General features: G+C 42.0%; 1 protein-coding gene across 3 annotated transcripts in view; it reads left to right on the top strand.

Annotated features, from left to right (window-relative positions):
- PREPL (prolyl endopeptidase like) overlaps positions 1-24757 on the top strand; it is a 57866-nt gene that overhangs the window by 26295 nt on the left and 6814 nt on the right. For 2 of the 3 annotated variants that reach the window (XM_053311969.1, XM_053311959.1), the window contains exons 10-14: positions 6920-7123; positions 8005-8180; positions 17188-17404; positions 20909-21058; positions 23788-23920. In XM_053311969.1, the coding sequence (XP_053167944.1) occupies positions 6920-7123; positions 8005-8180; positions 17188-17404; positions 20909-21058; positions 23788-23920 (880 nt within the window). Of the gene's footprint in view, positions 1-6919; positions 7124-8004; positions 8181-17187; positions 17405-17527; positions 17678-20908; positions 21059-23787; positions 23921-24757 lie in introns of those variants that run through there. The other variant, XR_008320112.1, reaches the window with a different exon arrangement.

Genomic DNA, 24757 nt, shown 5'->3' with positions numbered 1-24757 from the left:
TAAATCTCTAGGCGGTGTACAAAGCCCATTAAAATCACAGGTTAAAATACATAAAACATGATAAAAACAATATTTAAAAAATTATTAAAATTATTGAAATTCTAATTAAAAGCTTGTGAGAACAGGAAAGTCTTGAGGGTCTTCCTGAAAATAAACAGAGAAGGAGATGCTCTAATTTCAGCAGGGAGCATATTCCAGAGCCCTGGGGCAGCCACAGAGAAAGCCAGGTCCTGAGTCGCCACCAGACAAGCTGGTGGTAACCATAACTGGACCTCTCCAGAAGATCGTAAAAGGTGGCAGGGTTCATGACAAAGGAGGCACTCTCTTAAATAGCCTGGTCCCAAGACATTAAGTGCTATTGCTTTATAAGTAATAACCAGCACTTTGTATTTCACCCGGGAACATTTTAAATACTGAGTATGTCCCAGTGTTTTATATCACGGGAAGAATCATGCAGAATGCAAGCTCTGAGACATGCCTGCAAGTCTCATCATGAATGCAGTGTTTGTCTCTGCAAACAGAAGCTGTAGCAGTGAACAGTAGGTAGGCGGAGCATGTCAGTGCAGGGGCAGGCCTTCAAAATGTGCTCTCAGGGACACTGCACTTGTGTACAGCATCCTCAGTTTCCTTAAAGTCTGAAGAGGGCTGCAGACTGGCTCTCAGCTCACATATTTCCAAGTAAATAACACTGAACATGATCCAGCGTAGGACAAGCACTTTTTAATATGCACATCTCTAGTTTTCCATTGCATTCCTCTTTTCCACTGAGTTGCCACGTTGCCTGCTGTGAATTAGCTGTTGTATTGTGCATTCTTTCTTATCATCTGGGTCCTTTCTGTTGCAAAATGCTTGTTCTCCTCACAGGCACCATGCAGCCAGGTTGAAGGCATGTTCCCAACCTTGTATGTGTAGAACCTTAAATCCTGCAGAGGGCCTTAAACCTATCTCCTGAAGATCCTGTGGCTTGCCTGCAGGTCTCCTCCCAACCACTGGACTGACTAATTTAAGGGAAATAGGAGTTCCTCCTTCCCTGTGTGGATGCTCTTTTCCTAGCAAATGGGTTGTTGTTTGTAGGCTGCTCCTTGCTGTGTTTGGGCTGCCTGGAGATTCAGATCCCTGTCTGAAGAATGCCCTAGAGCTTGTGGCATCAGACATTTGTTTGCTGACTTCCTAGCTTCCTCCTTGGGAAAGGACCATAGTTCAGTGGTAGAGGACATGCTTTGCATGCCAGAGATCCCATGTTTAATCCCTGGCTTCTGCAGGTAGGGCTGGGAAAGACCCCACGAGACCTGTTAGGCATCAGTCAAGATCAGCATGCTCCTTGGGCATGCAAAGACTCATCCCCACACATTCTGCATCTTCTGCAACAAGCAGAAGGGCAGCAGTGCTGCCATAGGAGGTCTCAGTGGGGACTGGCAGGAAGCACTTCCCGGACTCTGGGAGGGCAGAATCAATCCTGCAGGATTGCCAGAGACTAGAGCAGGGCCACACAACTTCGACCCTCCAGCGGTCGGACTACAACTCTCATCATACCTAATCACAGTGGCCAGTGGTCAGGGATGATGGAGAGTTGTAGTCTAACAATAGCTGGAGGGCCAGAGTTGTGCAGCCCTGGACTACAGGGTCTTGAGAAAGGAGGAATTCTTTTGAGATGGGAGTTCCTCCCCCCACCAAGACTATGAAGCTTGTCAGGACCTATTGATGAGCAGGAGGGCCACTGATGAGTAAGTGTGGGCAGTAGTCAGTGTGGGCATGAGGAGGAGTGAGGCCCCCAGAGAAAAACAAGCCAGCTGATTCCCTTCATCCATTAGCAAGCTCTGAGACATGCCTACAGGGGAGCAGGTGTGGTAACCGCCCCACTACCTATATCTAACAGAGGTCACGAGAAGGCAGGCAAATGAGACAACTGGGAGACCTGGCAAGACCCCCGAGAGCTGCTGCCAATCTGTGAAGTCAGTCCTGAACTACACAGATCAATGGCCTGACTCAGTATAAGGCAGGTTTGTATGTTCATAATCACTGGAGCAGAAGTGACCTCTAACAAGGGAAGTGCTGCAGACTGGCAACTTGATTGTACAGTAACGGGTGTGGATAGGTTAGGGTGCTGTCGTTATGTTCTTGGTGCTGCTGCTGATTGGTGCCTTCCCTGCATGGCTAATGTGGGGGTATCATCAGCGTACAACATCACGATTGGTGAGGGCAGTGGGCTTGGTGGGAATGTCTGTCAGTGTTACTACTCTATTTATTAAAATATTTATGCCCTACCTCTCTAGTACACTGCAGCTTGGAGCAGCTAACAGTCAATAAAACTAAATATAAAACTAATAAAATAGAAACGAACTAAAAACAAGCAAAAATTAAAACAAAAATTCAAATTTACACGCTAAAACGTTAAAGGTTAAAACCCATCAGAGACAGTTATAACTGAAATGTTAGAACACCTTTCTAAAGAGATGGTTCTTCAACAATTTCTTATTGTTGAAGTGACCTTGTTGAGGTGACCTTGGGGGAGGGAGCATGGTGGAGCTCTTCCGGGAGGACATTCCAAAATGGAGTGGCCACAGCCGAAAAGGCCCTGCCTTCAGTCCCACCAATCAGATCTCTATTAGTGGCAGGGCCATGAGCAGGGCCTGGTATGCCAAATGGACAACCCTGGAAGGTTCATGTGGATGGATTTAATCTGACAGGCACCCCGTCTCCAAAGCATGGAGGGCTTTAAAAGTCAAAACCAGTACTTTGTATCTAGCCTGGAAGCAAACTGGTAATGGGTGAAGCTACGTTACTTTTTGTGAAAAATTGTTTTGTTTTTCTACTGTTGTGCTGTTGATTTTCCCGCTGAGTGCATACAATAATAATTGCATTACAGCAGCTTTGGAGTAGCAGCTGCCCATCATAGTGGGATTATAGGATCTGCCTATCCAAATAGATAAGCTGACTAAACATTCAGAAGATTCTTTAAAAAGTGTGTTTTAGAAGAGGGGTTTATTCTAGAAGACTGAGAAAATGTTAAAAGTATTCTAATTGAAATTTTAATAAAATATGATAGAATAAATTATATGCAGCATTTCAAATTTTAATTTCAGTTTTCTCAAGTTTATGAAATCATCACTACAGAATGAGGCCATTCGTACAAACAAAAAATGTGTTCTTCCCGGATTTGTGAGCTATGTGTGCTCCTAATTTTTATTTGTGTGGGAGCAAAGTAAGAGGAAAACCTGGGTAGAAGTGATTGTGTGGGAGCAAGATAGGAGGAAAAGCTACCCAGATTTTCTTCCTACCTTGCTTCCATACAACCGAAAATTGGGAACACACACAGCTCCAAAACCTGGGTAAAATACAGTTTTCGACGGGGATGTGCACAAATTGAGATTCGAGCACAGATTCTAAGCCAAGCTGGTTTGTGGGGCTGCCGAACCAATTTGACTAGGTGAGAGTGAGTGGTGAGCAGCACCTTTAAAAGTGAGGACAGCAGGTCCTTACCTGCTGCTCCACACAGCTTCCTGCTGTGGCACGCCCCCCCCCCAGCAGCCCTCGCACACCAGTGGCACAGTGGCAGCATGCACATGGCCTCCACACATGTGCAGCAGCCATTTGCATGGTCAGCAACCATGCTGACCACACAAATGGCTACCTGCATGCACGGAGGCCATAAGAAAAGAACAGCCCTGCTGGATCAGGCCCAAGGCCCATCTAGTCCAGCATCCTGTTTCACACAGTGGCCCACCAGATGCCTTTGGGGAGCCCACAGGCAAGAGATATGTGCATGCCCTCTCTCCTGCTGTTGCTCCCCTGCAACTGGTATTGAGTGGCATCATGCCTCTGAGGCTGGAGATGGCCCACAGCTATCAGACTAGTAGCCATTGATAGACCTGTCCTCCATGAATCTGTCTAAATCCCTTTTAAAGCCATCCAAGCTGGTGGCCATCACCACCTCCCATGGCAAGGAATTCCATAGATTAATTAAGCGCTATGTGAAAAAGTATTTCCGCTGTCAGATCTGAATTTCCCAACCTTCAGTTTCGTGGGGTGACTTCTGGTTCTAATGTTGTGAGAGAGGGAGAAAAATTTCTCTTTGTCTATCCTCTCCACTCCATGCATAATTTTATACACTCCGATCAAGTCTCCCCATAGTCACTTCTTTTCCAAGGTAAAGAGCCCCAGATGCAATAGCCTAGCCCCATAAGGAAGGTGCTCCAGGCCCCTGATCATTTTGGTTGCCCTCTTCTGCACCTTTTCTAGTTCTACAATATCCTCCTTAAGATACGGTGACCAAAGCTGTACGCATACTCCATAGAGTTGTATAAGAGCATTATAATATTAGCATTTTTATTTTTAATCCCCCTCCTAATGATTCCTAGCATGGAATTCGCTTTTTTCACAGCTGCCATGCACTGAGACAACATTTTCAATGAGCTGTCCAGCACGACCCCAAGATCTCTCTCCTGGTCAGTCACTGACAGCTCAGATCCTATCAATGTATAGTTGTGAATTTGGTGTTTTGTGCCCCAATGTGCATCCTTTACACTTGCTTACATTGAACCACATTTGCCATTTTGTCACCCAGTCCCTCAGTTTGGAGAGATATTTTTGGAGTTCCTCACAATCCGTTGTAGATTTCACTACCCTAAATTGTTGAGTGTCATCTGCAAATTTGGCCACTTTGCTGGTCACCCCAATTTCTAGATCGTTTATGAACAAGTTACAGAGCACTGGTCCCAGTACTGATCCCTGGGGGACCTCACTTCCTACCTACCTCCGTTGTGAAAACTGTCCATTTATTCCTACTCTCTGTTTCCTGTCCTTCAATCAGTTACAGATCCACACATGAACCTGTCACATGACTGCTATGTTTACTCAAGAGCCTTAGGTGAGGAACTTTATCCAAAAGCTTTTTGGAAGTCCAAGTATACTATGTCAACTGAATCACCTTGATCCTCATGCCTGTTGACACTCTCAAAGAACTCCAAAAGGTTAGTGAGGCAAGACTTGCCCTTGCAGAAGCCATGCTGGTTCTCATATGGCGGTGGCATGTACGTGCCACTGCCACATGAGGGTTGCTGGGGGACTCACTACCGCAGCAGGAAGCTGTGTGGAGGAGCAAGTAAAGACCAAGTAAGTGCGTTTCTCACTTTTAAAAATGCCGCTTGGCGCCACTCCCGGGCCGCCCTCCACCAGTTGAATTGGTTTGTTGACCCAAACAAACTTGAATTGGTTTGTTGACCCAAACAAACTTGAATTGGTTTGTTGACCCAAACAAACTGGTTTGACTTTGGATCTCTGCTCGAATCACGAATCGTGCACATCCCTAGTTCTTGATTGTGTGAATGATCTCAATATCTATTACAGTAAATTAAATATGTCACATCTGAAGACTGTATGGCTTATGTTGCCAACACTCTATAAAGGAAGAGGGTTTTATCATGAAGCAGAAGCAATGCTTTAAACTGCAAAATCTTTTCCTTTTCCTTTTTTGATTTCTCCATTGCCTCTATGGGACTATTTTGGTTCAAGCAGATTGTAAATTGTAGCTTTTGATTCTAAGTGTGCTAGTTAACACAACTATTTCCCAAACAGTTGTTTTCACAGCAAACTGCACAATATTAAGTGAATTGCGTAGCAAAATGAAATTATTAATGGATTATTCTCTATACATAAAATACAGAACGAATTCTGTTGTCTGGGCCTTAATTATTTTCAATTTCACAGTAAATTGTATACAATATTAGTGCAATCCTAAATGAATAGCATTTTTAATTAACCCAAAACTTCAGATAGTTCAGACTATCTGATAAAGTCAGATTGACTATATTCTTTGTTTAGAGCAGAATTTGTCTGGACAGTTTTTCTTTTTGACTTTAAAAACCAAAGGGAAAAATATCTGTCTCTTAAAAATCCAGGCTAACTCCTGACTTAAAACTCAGCTATCCAAAAATATTTCAAAATTTCATTTAGCATTCTTGTAATAAAAGGGCAAACTTACATACTCTCCAAACAGTCTCCTAATGGTAGCATTCAAAGTTAAATATAGTACCCATTCTGTAGAGTTTTCTAGACTTTTTAGATTGATCCTCTTCAGGTTTTAATCAATTACACGGAGTGCGGTTTTTCTGTGTAAAGCTTTTTGACTCCGACTGCCTCAATTCCCAAAGCCTTTATCAACCGACTAACCAGAACTCCTTAAAAGAAAGTAAGCAGTGGGTAAGAGACCCTGCTGCTCTGAGAGAATGAATCTTGATTCCTTTCATTTCGAGGAGTGTTAAGGCTTAAAACATAATAGCTCTGAGTTTCTGAGTGTAGCTGTGCCAAAAAAATGATTTTGTTCTGCACAATGGCTAGTGCTGGGAACAGAGTCAGAGGCAGCGATTGTAAGTGGCTGGGCGCTCCAGAGCCAATGCACGGCCTTAGTTCAATAACTGACGTTGACTTGGCCGTGTTTCAAGTTGAGTAGACAGAGGGGAAGAATGGTTCTCAAAACTTCCTAATAATTCACAGGAATGGAGGATGAAATCCCTAAACAGATAACTGTATGCACGATGATGTTTTAATACCAATATTCTCATCTTCAAAAGCCATGCAGTTATTACTTTGATTGCTCCCTGTCTTTCCAAATTACATCTGGTTTTGTTTTCCTATTTGCGTTACTTGTTGAACCTCATTAAGTAGCTTTTAGGGAAGAGGGGGAGGAAAGGTAGCTAAATTGTTGCTCTTATTGTCATGCTCCCCCTGCCCCCCCCCCGACATTTTTAATTTTGTAGCCGGGGGTGTGTGGAAATGCAACTTCTGGCAAATACACACGCCAAAGGTAATTAAGCTGGAGGTTCCAGTCCTTTCATCAGAGAGGAGGCATGGAATACAGTTCTATAGAGAAAAGCCCAAAGACTGGAGGATATTAATGATGATTGGGATTTTGTATTTTCAGCTACCTGCTTGGGCCTGTTCGCTTGAATTGGAGCCTCATCCTGAGCACACCACGAGCACTTGCTATTTCTGGCTTGGCTCCCCAGTTCAACCTCCAAGACGTTTTGCATATTCGTTGGTGGAAAACAAGCTTACCAAGCACACTGAGCAAGAAGTACCAATTACAATGAATTGTCACACAGTACATTTAGAAGCTAAGAGCAAGGTAAGACTCTCCGTCCTTTTCTCACCCTCTCTTCGACAGCATCAGGAAGGAAAAAAGGAATTGACACAATATAAATGACTCTAGATGCCATATTCACTGGATCAACGGGTGTTTCTCTGCAGCATTGCAGGCAGGGGTTTAGGGGGCTTAACATTTCTCTTTCCAGTTTTACTTTTAAGAATACTTAAGGTGGTGATGTGTTTCCTTAGGCAAATAAGAATGTCCTTGCACAAGAAACTTACTAGGATGTCTCTTATCACTTTAATACATGGTTTATCTTGTGGAAGGAGAAGGACATTTTGGAAGTGTCTGCAAGGGGGGGAAATCATATGTAACCATGAAAATGTTTAGCTTTCGGGGAGGGGGGTGATATTAACCTCTCATAATATATAGATGCATAATAAAGTGCCTGAGATACAAAAGGAAGAAAAATAACTCAGCCTGGCCTGGTATGTGCTTAAGTCACAAAGGAGAGAATTCCTGACAAGCATACAAGCTTTAAAATAAATATATATGTGCATATAGAAATGTTAAGTTCATAACAAAAGGTTACTACTGCACTAAGTGCTAAACTACTCCGTTTATAATGCCCGATGGGTATCATTAGGGGATGCAGGAGGAGCTGATTGCTTTCGTGTTTTATAGACGTCTCAGGTGTTGCGCTTAAATGAGTTTTTATGTTCCACATTGGTAAACGAACCCAGCAGCAGGCCAGTCTCTCATTTTTATTTTTCGAGAGTGCTTTTGAACAGCCAGAGCGCGAAGAAATTACTGTAATAAGAAAAAACATGCTTAAAATATATAATTGAAGCTTTCATTTTCTATGTATCCCTTTTGAACTTTGAAACATCTTTTAATGTAAAATACTCCTTCATTTCCAGGATGAAACTTGGGTGCCAATTACAGTTTTTCATAATGCTAGTTCCACAGAGCTGCACAGGAGACCGCTTCTGGTTCATGTATATGGAGCTTATGGAATAGATTTGAACATGAGCTTTAAAGAAGAAAATCTAATGTTAGTTAAGGACGGCTGGATATTAGCATATTGCCATGTTAGGTAAGTCCTGTATATTACAAAAGTGACTTGTGATTTTTGTTTACAAAATATGTGGTAATATTGTCAGTGTCCAAGATATTTCCTTCTGCTGTTATGTTTTCAATTCCGCTCTATTCACAATTTCTTTTCATCATAAATGTATGTTATGTACTGTTTGCTAATGATTTATTATGTTCCCCTTCCTAATAATGTGCCTGTGCCCTGAGTGAATTCACTTATATGCATTGGATGAGATTGCAATTATTTCAGTTCTTTGACTTAGTACAAAGAAAGATTGGATTAAATTATTTTCAGCCTTCTGAGATCTATCATAGTATTCCAGTGTTACTTTTCTACCATAAGGTCTCACTCCTTTCTTTATATCAACTAAAATAGTATTCTAATATTACATTTGCATTGTGGTGATTTACTTTCACCTAAAGGCAAAATTAGAAAATATGTGGAAAATATATTTGCTGAAAATGAATGAATGGTAAATGAATTCCGTATATATTTCTCCTAGGTCCCTAATTGGTTAAATTATCGATTTAATGTTTGTCTCCTGTCCTGTCCCTTTCGTGGCCAAGGTCTGTTCCAAATGTTCTAACAACTTTCCAGTGTTCCATATGGTTGTAAATAATTAGAACACCAGAATTTTCATAGAAAAATTACAGAAGATCGCACAATCATTTTATTTGGACAAATACTACTGGATAATTTTTGTGAGAGTAGAACAAATCATTACTTATCTCAGGTGGCCAAATCCACAACCTAATTTAGCTGAAATATTTGAATTTAAATATGTAACAAACAAATAAATACTAAAATTATTTACATCTTTTCTAAATTACAAAATTAAAGATCCTAAGTTTGCGGACTGTAACACTCCATAGTTGGAAGCTTCTACTGCAGCATTAGAAATTAAGCTCCAAACCATAATGTGGAAGCAGGGCCCATTTATTTCAATGAAATTTAATTCCCTGTATGTGTTCTTAGGCTCATGGCGTGAGGCCTTGTTCAGGTTCAGTAGGGGAAACATGGATTTATTTATTTTTTAAGTCTTATTAAAATGAATTGGATATGTACAAGAGCCAAAAACAGTTCAAACACTACATATAAGTGGGCACTAACATGAAGGAGCCACACTTCTGCCGTAACAGAAGCAGGACAAGAGAGTCTCACCCAAAGTGTCATCTGTGAGCCCCAAATTATTATAATTGCTCTGGGTTATTGGGTACAGCTCTAAATCTAGGTATGCCCTCTGAATTGATTCTGGAACGTGGGCAACTTTATCTGCACACATATGTCTCTTTTCTAATTAGCAGACCTACCTCATTGGAATGTGCAGAACATTCTAACATTGAAACGTTCCAACTCGAAACGCCATTTAGAATGTTTTGAGCACAGAACAGAACATCCTCTTTAAAATGGCCTGTTTTAAGCTCTGAGCAGAACAACCGTTTTGTTTGAGATGTTTCGACATTTCAGGCGCCATTTTGGAGGCTTGTTTTTCCTTTGCTGGTTGGTTTTCTGGCACTGGCCTTTGATTGGCGTGTGATCTCCTTGCTTCTTGGGTGGCTTGTTATCATACAAACCAAGTGTTATAATGGGCAACTGTGCCCCCATTGGCAGGGCGAATGGAGGGTGAAGGAGGGGGGAACCCAAAAGAAGGGAGTGTCAAAATATATAGGGACTGAGGCAGAGAGAGCCCTTATAGTGTGCCTCTCTTGAAGAGGATACATCAGGATGGAATGAAAGAAGGTTTGATTTTCTGGTTTTCTCAGCACTGAGTATAATATGCTGCACTATTGCTGCTATAACTATCTGGTTTTGCTGGATCTCAGATTGACAAAGGCAGAACTTGGGTGCCTACCTTTCTTGAGTTGTGTTTTGTTTTGTTTGTGAGATAGTGTTGTGGCAAGAAATGGACAGTGGAAGGTGTGTGTGTGTGTGTGTGTGTGTGTGTGTGTGTGATATTTCTTGGTGATTGCTGCGATGAGCTTCATGTCCGGCCTTGAGACTTACTTGTATACATCACAAAACAAAAGTCTCTGGGTGGTTTACAAGAAAACAATAAAAATAAATAAAAAGGTTAAAACACTGCAGCAATTTACAACTTGTGCTTCATTCAGTGCTCTGGTCTGCTCTGCAATCTGCATTGCAAGGTGTGCTCAGTAAAATGTGGCTGAAGTTGCTCTAGTTGAGCTTATGGCTATGCTTGCTGCTTAGAGTGCTGCTGTGGCAGCTGTTGCAGTACTAGGAACGTAAGGAGTCATAATTCTGTGTGAAATAGCAACTTGTGCCAATGATGTTACTGCACTGCAGGCACTGTGGCTGGCAGTGGATTCTGATTCAATTATTCTTCTTTGGCTATTCGGACTGTGTTTGAAATATGTGTTCTGTGTTGGGAGGGATAGGTTCCCTTTTACTGTGTGCTTCTGCAGTATTTTGCAGGGTGGGGTTGCAAAATGCATTGCAAATTGCAATGCAAAACTTGTGTGCACTCTGTGAGTACACCTTGTTCCAGCCATTTTGTTCTGGAAAATTAAAATACACCATTATTCCCCATAGGTAGCTTCTAAGGACACCAACGTGGGTTGTGTGGTAGGGCTTGATGGCTACCTTTTTAATCTTCTGTTATTTGCTTCTTTTAATATTGTAAACCACTTTGAGTGCCTTTGTCAAGGCAGAAAGGCGGTATAAAAATGTAGTAAATAAATAAATACCTACCACTCAACCCTAGGGATGCACATGAACTGCGGTTCAAGCACAATTTGGAAGTGGGGACTACTCAGTTACCCCTGTCACCCCTGCTAACTGGGCAAAGAGGCTCCTCTTAATGTGGTGATTCTCTTTATTTAGCAGTGGGAGAGTAACTGGCCCTATCCACCCCCAGCACAGTACCTCCAGTGACTGTTGCTGGTGTCTATCTTATGTTTCTTTTTAGATTGTGAGCCCTTTGGGGACAGGGATCCATCTTATTTATTTATTGTTTCTCTATGTAAACCACTTTGGAACCTTTTGTTGAAAAGCGGTATATAAATATTTGTTGTTGACTGGGAGCTTTGAGAAAGAGGAGAGCAGGTCCTTACCTGCTGTTTGCCGCCTCGTGCAGCATCCTGCTGGGGCAGCATACATCCCAAGAATCCCCGCACTGTGCCAGCATGCACATGTTGTCCATGCATGCACGGGCATCATTTGCATGGTCAGCAACACCATGCTGACCATGCAAATGGCGTCCACACATGCTCAGACACCATGTGTGTGCTGGCGCCACGCAGGTATTTTTGGGACGCAAGGAAGCTACATGGGGTGGCAGAGAGCAGGTAAGGACCACTTGCCCATTACTTTTGCGAGCTGGGTGGTAGGTAGCGTCCATCATGCCCTACCACCCAGCCCACCTTGGTGCCCCTTGGAGCTACCAATGGGGAACAATGGGGTGTTTCAGTTTCCTCCATTGTTCTCTATGGCCAAAACACTCAAAATGTTTCAAGTCTGATCTGTTGAAACAACTGATCGGACTGGTTATTTCGACAGAACGTTTCTGCCATCCATGTTTTGTTTCAAGCTTTTGTGTGCTCTGTAAGTGCACCTTGTTCCAGCCATAGGGAACAATGGGGAAACATGTAACAATGCACAGGCGCCATGTGCATATTGGCACCGTGCAGGAATTCCTGAGACATGCGCTGCCCCAGCAGGAAGCTGCATGGGACAGTGGAGAGCAAGTAAGGACTTCCTTTCCTCTTTCTTTAAGCTCCCAGACCCTACTTCCAAATTGTGCTTCAACTGTTCATGCACATCCCTACCCAACCCACAAAAGAAATGGGGAAGTGGGCATTTTTTAAACAAAATTTTAATCTTTCCCTTATATCAGGCCTGCACAACATGCGGCCCAGGGGCCGGATGCGGCCCGCGAGGCCTTTTTTCCTGGCCCCCGGGGCTATTTCCTCTTCCTCCCCCTGCTGCTTAAAAAACAACCCCCCCAAAAAAAAAATTCCAGCCGCTGCACGGCCGAGGAGATGGCTGCAGGGTTGCGGGTGTTCTTCCTTACCCTCCCCCACGGCAGCAGTGGCGCACAGCGGCAGAAACCAGAGCGATACTCGAGTCTGCTATTTGGCCCGGTGTTGCTTCCCAACTGTGAGGCACGCCTGCGCAGTTAAGTCTCTCCCCCCCACCACCACCAAGACTGCGCCATTCTCTCTCTCTCTCTCTCTCTCTCCCCAAGACTGCTCCATTCATTCTCTCTCTCTCTCCCACCCCCCTCTCTCTCCCTCTCTCTCTCCAAGACTGCTCCATTCTCTCTCTCTCTCAGGCCAAGCCTCCTGCTTCATCCTTTCCATCTTTCTTTCCCCTTCTCCCTTCTTTTCCAAAATTATGAGAAGAAGTTCTCATTTTTTTCCCTTAAATGTGTTCCATGTTTTGTGTGATGATTTGGCAGAGGTGGAAATGAAGAACAATGCATTTTATTATGTATTTTGTACAGATTGTATAATATTTATATTATTAGAATGAATTTTAATTCAACTTATTTCATATTAATTTAAATCAATCTTGGCCTGCCAGAACATCAAAAGTTAAATATTGATAAAATTCATTTTTAATTCATTTCACTTTAATTCAGTTGATTGGTTGATTGATCGATATTACGTGTTACTCTAATAATCAGCACCCTAGGAACTGACCTCGGCCCCCATGAACCAAGTCACGGTTGGTTTCGGCCCGCCAGATCATTTGAGTTGTGCAGGCCTATATGATCCTATGGGGGTTTGAAGGAAAGGTTAAAACATTGTATAAATTGACCCACTTGCCAATTTCTTTTGTGGCTTGGGTGGTAGATAGCACCCAACCCACTTTAGTGACCCTTGGAGCTACCCATGAGGAACAATAGAGTGTTTCAAGTTTCCCCATTGTTCCCTATGGCCGAAACACTCAAAATGTTTCAAGTCTGCTCTGTCAAAACAACTAGTCAGACGGGTTATTTTGAGGGAATGTTTTGGCCATCTGCATTCCATTTCGAGCTCAAAACAGAGCACAGAATCCGTTTCGTGCCCTGTCTCAGGTCTTGGAAAAACCGTGCTGAGCTTTATTTTATTTATTTATTTATTTATTTATTTATTTATTGAATTTATAAGCCTAATATCTAAATCTCTAGGCAGTGTACAGAATTCAAACATAATATAAAATATAAAACATTTGAAAATTCATTTTAAAAAAAGATAAAAATCATAATAGATAAAAACAAATTAAAATTTAAAAATTTGGTATCAGTTGAAGGCCTAGGAAAATATGTATGTCTTCAGGGTCCTCCTAAAAACAAACAAAGAAGGAGATGCTCTTATTTCACCAGGGAGCGAGTTCCAAAGCCCTGGGGCAGCCACAGAGAAAGCCCAGTTCTGAGTTGCCACCAAACAAGTTGACAGCAACCATAACCAGACCTCTCCAGATGATCTTAATAGGTGACAGGGTTCATGACAGAGAAGGTGCGCTTTTAAGTATCCTGGACCTAAGCCATTAAGTGCTTTATAGGTAACAACCAGTACTTTGTATTTTGTTTTGAAACATATCGGCAGCCAGTGCAGTTCTTCTAGAATCGGTGCTATGTGGTCCCTTTGTGTGGTCCCAGAGACCAATCTGACTGCCACATTCTGAACCAGTTGTAGTTTCTGAACCATGTACAAAGGCAGCCCCACATAGAGTGCATTACAGTAGTCAAGCCTAGAGGTTGCCAGCATATGTACCACCATTTTAAGGTCATTTGTCTGCAGAAATGGACATATCTGGCGAATCAGCCGAAGCTGATAAGAAGCACTCCTGGCCACAGCCTCAACCTAAGAAACCAGGTTGAGTTTGAAAACAAACATTCAGTAGCTCAGGCCAAAAATACAATGAGCAGCATCCTTGAGCAGCAAGTTATTCTACAGTATTACTCAGAAGTTACTCTGCAGGACTACTTAGTTTCTTTTTCTGTAGGATTACTTAGGAGTAATTTAGTCTGAGTGCTGCCCAATGATTATAAAACAAAATTTCCATAGGCTTTCAGAACATTGCCAAAGTTTATGACACTGAATTGTATATGCACCTGGTTTAAAAAAAAGTCACACCCAAATCGAACCCCCAAAACATTTTGGGCATAATTCATTCACACTACAGGCACATGGTCCAGTAGGGCATGAGTAATTTGCATCAAGCAGAGAGGGAGGGCTGGGTGGGGATTTGAAAGGTACACACAGCCTTCCCATTTCCCATAAGAAGCTGTGAATAATTGAATTAAAACAAAATATTAATAAATTATTAACAATTTATTGTGATCTGGTTCTTGTGTACCTGAAGGAATACCTCCTCCTCTATGCCCCTTCCCATATATTGCAAATTCTGCAGGGCCTATTTCAAGGGTCCCTGCCAATGGAAGTCTGGCAAGAAGGTGTAAGCCTTTCTTGGCTATGCTGTCCCAGTGGTGGAATTCCCAGACTGAAGAGGTCTGCATGACTAATGCTCTCATCACCTTTAGAAAGCTGGTGGGTGTCTCTCGCCTTCTTCCGGGTGTTCCTGCCAAAAGAGATGAGGCGGGTTGCTACCAGCGAGAGGGTCTTTTCAGTGGTTGCACCCCGTTTATGGAATAGTCTCCCCAGTGAGGCTTGCCTGGCTTCATCACTTTGTTCTTTTACATACCAAGTAAAAGCCTCTTTGTTCAAACAGGCCTTTTAAATTCAAATTTTCAGATTCTTTCTGATTTTAACTAATTTTTAAATGAGCTTTTAAGCTGTTTTGTATTGTATTTTATATTTTCTTTTTACCTTTTTTCTTTGTTTTGGTGTATTATGCATTTTTATTGTATGTTTTAATCCTCTGTTGTGAGCTGCCCAGAGAACAATTTGTTATGGGGCAGCTAACAGATAAAGTTGATGATGATTTATTTTATTTTATTTTATTTTATTTTATTTTATTTTATGATGATAATGATTTTATTTTATTTTATTTTATTTAAATAATTAAATAATGATTTTATTTAATTTGATTGTTGTTGTTTTGAGGACATCTACCAGAAGAAGAATTTAGAACCTAGAATTTAGAACTTTAATAATGAAATTGGTTTTGCAGTTGCTGCCTTGGATTTTATTAATAAAGTTTTTATAGTATTTTTATAAATGTTAATTGTAATATTTCACTGTCAACCACTTTGGCAGTTTGTCTAAGAAGTATTGTTTAAAAAAATCAAATGAATAATTAAATAACATATCTTCAGAATGAACTTAAATATTTACTTTTATGTCTGGGTAGTGTGAAAATAGTGAGCTACGCGGATAGCGATTTCATCTCAGTAATACCATCTTAGGTTTTTTTATTTTGTTAGGAGGTTAAGGAGATTCCTTCATAAACAGTTACATGAAACTGATTGCTAAGAAATTTAGGACTGACAAAAGGAAGTACCTTCTCACATAATGCATGATTAACCTATGGAATTCTCTGCCACAAGATATGGTGCCTGGGTGGCTTTAAGAGAGATTTAGATAAGTTCATGGAGGACAGGCCTATCAATGGCTGCTAGTCTGAGGGCTATAGGACAGCTGCAGCCTCAGGGACAAGATGCCTCTAAATACCAGTTTCAGGGCAGCAACAGCAGAAGAGAGGGCATGCCCTCAGCCTAAGGGCTTCCCAGAGTCATTTGGTGGGTCACTCTGTGAACCAGAAAGCCGGACTAGATAGGCCTTGGGCCTGATCCAGCAGGGCTTTTCTTATGTTCTTATGTACATTATTAAAAACCTGAAGATGAATAGGAGAAGAGTGATAAAAATAAAATATAATGGCTGGCATTTTGTGCAGCAATATGGTGCTGCTGCATGCTGCCTTAGGGCTGCTGCAGGCTCATAAGGCAACCAGTCACTGTTCAGAATGAGTGGCTGTAATTGTGGTGAATCGGAGGATCTGTAATGGTGCTGCTTGCACAGCCACGCCTTCTGAACAATATCAGGGCTGCCTTACAAGTATGTAGCAGCCTCCATGTGGTATGCAGTGGCTACATGTTGCTGCATATCATGTTGGCCACTGTGTTAAAAGATTTGTATCTTGCATTTTCTGTCCTGAATAAGAGGTCTCCAAGTAGGCTAATGTCAGTTAATTTTAAAGAATACAATACTGAACAGCCTGCCAACAGTAACAACTTAAGGGTAACTGAGCAAAATGGATTCTGATCTCCAGGCCAAGAAGTATGATAAAATATATCATCACTGTTGGGGCAGAGAGTTCCAAAGCCTGACGCCCTGTTCCGCATATCTAGCACTCAAGTTTCCATTGATAGTGGGGCAGAGAACAGGACTTCTACAAAAAATATGAGTGGGTGGGCAGAATCATATCAGGAGAGAGAATCTTTCAAGTTCCCTGGTCCTAAACCATTTATCTGTTGTCAGCTGGTGTAGTATGAGCTATGAGTCCAGAAGGCCCTAGTTCAAATTTCACCTCAGCTATGAAAACACCAGCAGGCCTGAGACCAGCTTCTGTTTTCTCAGCCTCCACAACCTCAGTCTGCAAGCAAGGAGTAACTTCCATCCCTACCTTATAGGGATGTTGTAACCATTGCTGAGATAATGGATGTGAAGTGTTTCCTAAGACTAGAGATGCAATATTAAAATGCAAAATAAAATTATCAGGGCTTTAAGCTGTAAATGTTTAACAAACCACAACAAATGAACATTTAATTATTTGTTTGTTTGATTGATTTCTATACTGCCCTTCCAAAAGTGGCTCAGGGTGGCTTACATTAAAATAAAAACAACTAAAATCAATTAACAGTTAAAATCAGAAACTATAAAAACATAAAACCATTAACAATTAAAACATTTAGAACAGGTTTTTAAAAAAAAAAAAAAAAAAAACCCTGGAAAACCAGGCCAAACATTTACAGTTTAAACATGGCATCAGAGTACCTTTTGTGACATGGGATGGCTTGAATAAATACTAGAAAGGGAGGTTGGCCTTCAAGAGATGTATAACACCTTCTCAGAGGGTTTTCTCTTATGGTTTTGACTGGCAGGGGTGGAGGAGAGCTCGGCCTGGGATGGCATAAAGATGGCTGTAAAACTAAGAAGCACAACGGCATTCAAGATCTCCAAGCGTGCATCATGTGGTTGCATGAACTGGGGTTTTCTCGACCGACACTTACAGCCCTGATGAGCCTGAGTGCTGGAGGAGTTGTTGCAGGAGCTCTCTACAATAACGCTCCTCACCTTATCAGAGCAGTAGCGTTACAGGTGAGACCATTAATGTGTCATTTCATTCAAAGCTCATGGTAACCTTTTCAGGATCACTTTGGAAGAAAAATCACTCCAGATTTGAGAGATCTTTGTAAACATGTGGCTTGTTGTTGTTTGCAGATTAGTAATGAATTATAAGTGTGGCAGCAAGCACAGTGCTAGTATGAAAGCAATATCAGGCCAGGCTGCCAAAATCCAGCAGGCTCTGAGTACATGAGGCCAGACTGACCTCCCCAGCTAACACCCACTTTACCTAGCCCTTGACAGCAGGTAAGCTTCACTTGCAATTAAGTTCTGTACATGGTTCACTGATCAGAAAGGTGGATTGTAAAAACCTTATGCTGGAGCTCCTCCAAAATGATCCTGTCCACCAACTACGACAATCTTTGGAGGCCCTCCTATGGAAACGCCCACCATCTAAGCCGGTGGTGACGAAGGGAAAGGCCTTCTTATTGACAACACCCAATGTGTGGAATTTTCTGCCCAGATATCTTACAACTGTTTTTAATGGTTGTATGCTGCTTTAACTTCTGCTGGTTTGTTTTTTAATGCGCTCTGGTAACGTTATTATAGTTACTGGTATATACTTTTTTCTAATAAGTAAATGGCCACACAATCCATTTCAATTGTCCCTTCTGCCTATGGCCACTTCTGGGATAACCAGTTTTCAGGGAGAACGCATTGTCTCCACTCTTAAGGAAACGGGGAAATCTCTTCGTCTTGACAATACTGTGAGGTAAGCAACCTGGCAATCTGTTTCAGAGCTATGGGAAAGAGAAAGGGGAGTTCTGATCTAGAACTGGAAAAGTAATCCACAGATGCCCTCTGTTGGATCAGGGCAACTATACAGTATTTCAGTGGGCATGAAATAAGAAAACGGTTTCCACTTGAAGTAGAAAAAGTGGGTGACATGATGTACAGTTCACTGTTGACGGTAGCAACCCGCCAGGGCCACTGCCCAACTTCAAAGGCAGCCCCCAACTGTGTGGTGAAGGGGCTGCTGCAGAATGCCTAAAACCTGCTTCTGGGTAGCAACACAGCACTCACCCCGTTGTGACCAGGGGAAAGGAGGGCTGCCCAGAAGCGGTTTTTAGGCATTCCACAGCAGCCCCATCTCTGCACCATCGAGGCTCCCTTTGAAGTCGCATCCATTGACGGTGGGCTGCCATGTCATTCAATGCGTATAACTGAATGTATCCAAAGTAGTGCAAGCAGAACTATACTTGTGCAATGGGATTTTCCTGGTCCCTCCTCCCCACTGCAATCCTCTCTGGACCCCAAAAATCTGCCCAAGGTTTGGGGGATCCTCCAGAACAGTGTAGGGTGGGGCATGGGAACCGAAGTGGGAGGGGGAAATCAGGCAGGCCACCTTCCACTCCCTCAGGCACTTTTAGATGCAACTTGATTTGAATAAAAGCAATTATCTACTAGGAAAAGTTCTCAAAGCAGTTTACAAAGATATAAATAAATTAAAAGGCGCTCTGTCCCCCAAGGGCTCACAATCTAAAAAAAGAAACATAAGACAGACACCGGCAGCAGCCACTGGAGGCATGTTGTGCTGGGGCTGGATAAGGCCAGTTGCTCTCCCCCTGCTAATTAAAGAGAATCACCCCTTTTAAAAGCTGTCTCTTTTGTTCAGCTAGCAATAAAGAAGGAAAAAATTCCTACCGTGACTATGGAAAACAAAAAAAATTCATGTGATGAAAAACCAAACATGAAAGATGTAGCTCAACATGAAAAAACTATATTCAAAAATGAAAAGTCAATAATGAATAACCAATACACACGTACAAAAATCACAAGCCAGTGATAAATAACCAATAACATGAATAAACAAGCGTTATGAAACTAAACTAAATAATTTCACACTAATAATACATAATGAAAACCAGTCAGTAATACATGGTACACAAAAAGCCTTCTCAGATTGCTAAATGCATCAGTGATAACATATGTAAAGATAGTCATCAATTGGGGAAGAGATTATGATTGGGCCCGGCCAAAAATAGGGCAGCACGATGGAGAGGGCAGAGTCATGTAACAGAATGGGTTGTAGATGACAAATGCGCTGAGGCAGATGTGGTCCCAAGAGAAGATTTAAAAAATCCTCAGTGGCAAAATGTTCAACACCAGTTGTTCAATACCACCCTGTGCATGCCCTTGTGAAGAGAATATGTTCTCTGCATCCTCCCTTTCTCATTCATGTTTATTTCAGACTCTGCCAGGGTATTCCGTGAGGTGTGGTTCGTTTTTGCAGGATGCTTTCAGCTTTTTACAGTCACAGCATTGCGGTCGTGTTGCCTTTAATTACGGTTTTTATGGCTTGGCTTTCCATGTCTATTGATTTATTGCTGAGTCGTTTATCTGCATGCGCGCATGCTGGAAGGTGCTGTTTGTGCCTCCATCCACAGCTGTGGGTAATCTATTCCACACAGATAAAAATGAGGGAGCTTTCTGTAGGTACTAATACCGGAGTGGACTGCTAGGCTGTGTCCAGCTTAAGAAATTAGATACCGGTATTTATGTCATTTTGGAGGTTTGTATGCTATTCTACATTACAGCGTTTTCTTCATTATATATTCATTGGAGGGTTTTACTCCTGGCTGTACTTATTTTTTTGTATACTGCTTTATTTCATATTGTATACTGCTTATTCATTGTACAGGCTGATGAAGCTTTGGTGGGCGAAACGGCTTTTATCCGGAAGAGCCGTCAACATTGATTTATGAACGACACCGATTTATCAAGTTTGCTTTTCTTCGCAAACGTTGATTTATGAATGACACCCATTCATCAAGTTTGCTTCTCTTCGCAAGGGCATGCACAGGGTGGTATTGAACAACTGGTGTTGAACATTTTGCCACTGAGGATTTTTTTAATCTCCTCTTGGGACCACATCTGCCTCAGCGCCTTTGTCATCTACAACCCATTCTGTTACATGACTCTGCCCTCTCCATCGTGCTGCCCTATTTTTGGCCGGGCCCAATCATAATCTCTTCCCCAATTGATGACTATCTTTACATATGTTATCACTGATGCATTTAGCAATTTGAGAAGGCTTTTTGTGTACCATGTATTACTGACTGGTTTTCATTATGTATTATTAGTGTGAAATTATTTAGTTTAGTTTCATAACGCTTGTTTATTCATGTTATTGGTTATTTATCACTGGCTTGTGATTTTTGTACATGTGTATTGGTTATTCATTATTGACTTTTCATTTTTGAATATAGTTTTTTCATGTTGAGCTACATCTTTCATGTTTGGTTTTTCATCACATGAATTTTTTTTGTTTTCCATAGTCACGGTAGGAATTTTTTCCTTCTTTATTGCTGGTTTCACTTCGTGACTGCTCCTGTTCTTTGTTGTGGTTGTCTTTTGTTCAGCTAGCAGGGAAACACTGGGAAGATGCTATAATCTTATATCTGATACAAACAAATGTCCTTTGTTTTCTCAGTAATATCTTAAAACCATGAAAAAATATGTTCACTTTATTCACAGGCCCCTTTCCTGGATGTTTTAAATACAATGCTGGACCCTTATCTCCCCCTAACTATTGAAGAACGAGAAGAATGGGGGAATCCACTGGCTGACGAGACCTGCAAGGAGTATATTAAAAGCTACTGTCCTTATCAGAATATTAGGACACAGGTACCAGCTCAGCTCTGCTTATTCTCACAGCGTGCATTTGATACAACCAAACTGCTGACATTTGGAGAGCCTTAGGCAATTTTTAACCATGGGTATGATCTGGACAAAGTTAAGCACTTCAGAGCTCTGATTATTTCAGTGGGACGGTGTTAAATAAGTACTTAACTCTCGTATTGGCCCATATAACCATGCAGCACACTGCTGATCCGAGAGAGGTGCATGTGCTACCTCCGAGGCACTCTGCAGTTTGCCCACACTGCTTGCAATGTCAGAGCTGGTCCATGCCTACTAAGGAGTGTGTTATCGCAGTTCCAATACTACTCCCATCATTCCCAATGGGAGTAGCATTGCCAGTGCTATGACATACTTCTTAGCAGGCATGAAAGAGCCCCTCCATCCTAAGCACTGGGGGTGGGTTGCAGTTTGCCTTGGAAGCAGCACATATTCCTCTCTTGGATCGGTGGTGTGCTGCGTGGTATGTGGGCCATTAAAATCAATGGGAGTAAAAGTGTTTAATTTTGAAGCTGGATTGTAAGTGTTTCAGTTGACATGAAAAGATTAATTACTTCATCGATATGTCTTAAAAACAGACTCATCTCTCAGCTTGGGTATTCATATGTCCGCCTCATCTTTTGCAGTTTATCTCAAGATCAAAGTCACAGATGTTTATGAAATTGTCCCACCTTCATTAATTATTTTTACTATTCTGAAACATCATATCTCAAGGCTTCTCAAACTTGGGTCACCAGATGGTGTTGGACTACAGCTCCCATCATCCCCAGCCACAATGGCCTTTCCACTTGAATCTACCTACTTCTTAAGAGCTTTCAACCCAACACCTTTGAGGCTCACCTGGTGTGCATGCAGGACAGGGCCTTCTCAGTGGCTGCTCCAAAACTTTGGAGCTCCCTCTGCAAGGTGGTCCACTTTGTGCCACCACTGCTGATTTCTTGGTGATTGGTAAAGCTCTCTTCTGGGCATTTGGAGCGAAGGGTTTTTAGGTGGAGCACTTAGTTTGGTATTTTTATCTTTTGTGCTGTGACTTTATTTGTCCTTTCGTTAAAACTATTGTTGGTGTGTTTTTGTTTTGTTTTTGTATTGTCCGCCATTTTGGATGTACAATATAAAAATAAGTGGTGGCAATAAAAACCCTTGTACCACCCTTCATATACCATGATAGTCTCAAATTCTTACTGTCTAGAGATAATTTCCTTGTATATTTGGATGATGGAAATGGGTCCCACCAGCTGCTCATAGTAATGTTGGGTTCACAGATTTCTTAAGTCTAAACCACTGACCACCAACCCAGTAGAACAGTTCTGCAAAACTTTGATCCACCGAGGAGTCCCAGGGATAAGGTTTGCAGGCATGTGATGCCACCCCCTTGCTTAAGCTAAGCAGGTCTCAGTCTGGCCAGTGCCTAGATGCGTGATTGCCTGTGAAGGGCCATAGTTCAGTGGCAGGAGTTCATGTTTTGCTCACAGAAGGTCTCAGGCTTAATCCCTGGCATCTCCAGGCAAGGCTGGGCCGGGGAAGCACCTTGAAGAGGTCCAGCCCATTTGTGTTGATGATACTGATCTAAATGGACCAAAGATCTGACCCAGTATAAGGCAACTTCATATGTACAACCCCATCTATGCCACTTGAGTTCCATGATGGAAGAAAGATGGGATATAAATGTAATTCAATAAATAAATGCAGACTGCTAGCCATACTGCATATTGTGCTTGACACACCCACCAAGTTTTGCCTGTTCAAGATAGGCAGCAAAAAATTAAAAAAAAATCTGCACCAAGACTTTTGTGGGCTGCCATTTGTAGCTGGCAGGCTCACTGGTGAACCACAAGTAATGCAGGGAAAAAGAGGAGAATTCTAGAAGCCCAAATTACCCACGCTCCTCTACAGCATTTTGAGCCAGACCAGATTCAGGGACAAACTGAGTGATCATCAGGCTTGAGAGCTGCCAGGTGCTTCAGTTCCTCTTAAAAATGAAAAGTTTCTCTAAGATTAGAGGAAATAGTGTGTTTTGATTTACGTATGAATAAATTAAAATTTACAGATCCAAGTATGCACATTTATCATCTTATATGACAGGGATAAATCCTACATGCAGATCGGGAATCACAGTTGTGATGGGGGCTACAAAGGCAACTTTAAAAACAAGATATTTATAAGTTGAACAAATGGAGAGGGCAGGCCAAAGATCTTCCTCACCTGAGCAGCCAGTTTTGGTCTCGGGCCAGTACTGATGGTGATACAAACCTGCTATGGCGTAAGGCATGGAATTAGTCCCAATGTTTAAAAACAGTGCACAATTAAAACAGTAGGGAAAAAGTTAAAACAATCCTTAGCATGGCATGGTACTGAGAAAGGAGGAGGAATTGCAACAGCACTTCGCTGGTATGTTTTCCTTTGTGCTGGAAGCAGCCTCAGTCATAGAGGATGTTTACAGAGGAGTTTTAACAGAAAGTACGTGCAACTTTTTACTAATTAGCAGATAAAATAGTCCCACAATTGTGAAGTATGGCTATAGGATGGGTGGTTTCCTCATCCATATAATTAAATCTGTGTAATGCTTTTCTCCTGCTGACATTGCAGAGTAACTTTCACCAAGTTAAAAATTAATGGCTGCACAGATTGGCATCAGTAACTTTATCCTGCTAACTCAGATGTTTCCTCCCCACCCTGTCTCTCTTTCTTTTCTCTCACTCTCTCGCTCTCTGTCCTAGCATTATCCTTCCGTTCTCATCACAGTCTCTGAAAATGATCAGCGAATACCTCTGGCAGGGTTATTGCGATATGTGTGTAAACTTAGGAAAGCTGTCCAAGATCATGCCCAAGTCAACAGCATGAATGAAAAAGGTACGGTAACATTAAAAATCCTCACATTTTGATACAGTTAAACCCTCGTACAGTGAATAGTTGCAATATAAGAGCTATCGCCCCAATGCAACGAGAAGAAGCATAGTCACAAATAGAATTGCATGCACTTTTCTTTAAACTGAAGAGCCCAATTTAGGATTGAGTGGATTGCATCGGTTGAGTCTCAGCAGTATCTGTGTAGTGGCACCAGCAGCTTCTTCCAGGGACAGGAAAGAGGGGGCTGAATTCAGTCATCTGCTTCCTTCTCCCCCATCACCCAAACAGCTTAGGCTAACATTTCTGAAGGGGGCTTTGAACAGGCAGCTCTCTCTCTCTCTTAGATCAGGCTTTTCAGCATGGAGAAATGTTTCCTCATGTTGGACTAGAGCACTGTGCTGACATGCCCTGGTTATATTCACAGAGGGTGACTATATAAACATTTTGTGTGCAGAAATTTGGATATAATGCAGCGGCTACAACCTTCGGCAATTAGTGTGTGCATGCATAGAGCAGATTACTGGACAAGTGGGAAAAGCCTAATGGCGAATTATTAATTATTATTTAACCTTAAATAATAATAGGGCTGTTCACACAACCATTAATGGAGTAGGACAAGCGTCATAACCAGCTTTGAGAGCAGTGCACGCTCCCAATTTTTGGTCATGTGCTAGCAAAAATGGAGAAGAGGGAAGTGATCATCTGAGATGGGAGCTGGGTGGGATGGCTTCTCCTCCTATCTCATTAAAGTGCTAGGTACGTGTTGAGTAGGACCGTGCTGTCCTGCCCAGTTCCCCTCTTACAGACAATCACACACACACACACACACACACACACACA

This window comes from Hemicordylus capensis, chromosome 1, assembly GCF_027244095.1.
Source record: "Hemicordylus capensis ecotype Gifberg chromosome 1, rHemCap1.1.pri, whole genome shotgun sequence".
Taxonomy (NCBI): Eukaryota; Metazoa; Chordata; class Lepidosauria; order Squamata; family Cordylidae; genus Hemicordylus; species Hemicordylus capensis.
Note: the sequence above shows the minus strand (reverse complement) of the source record. Positions and strands in the feature narration are given on the sequence as shown.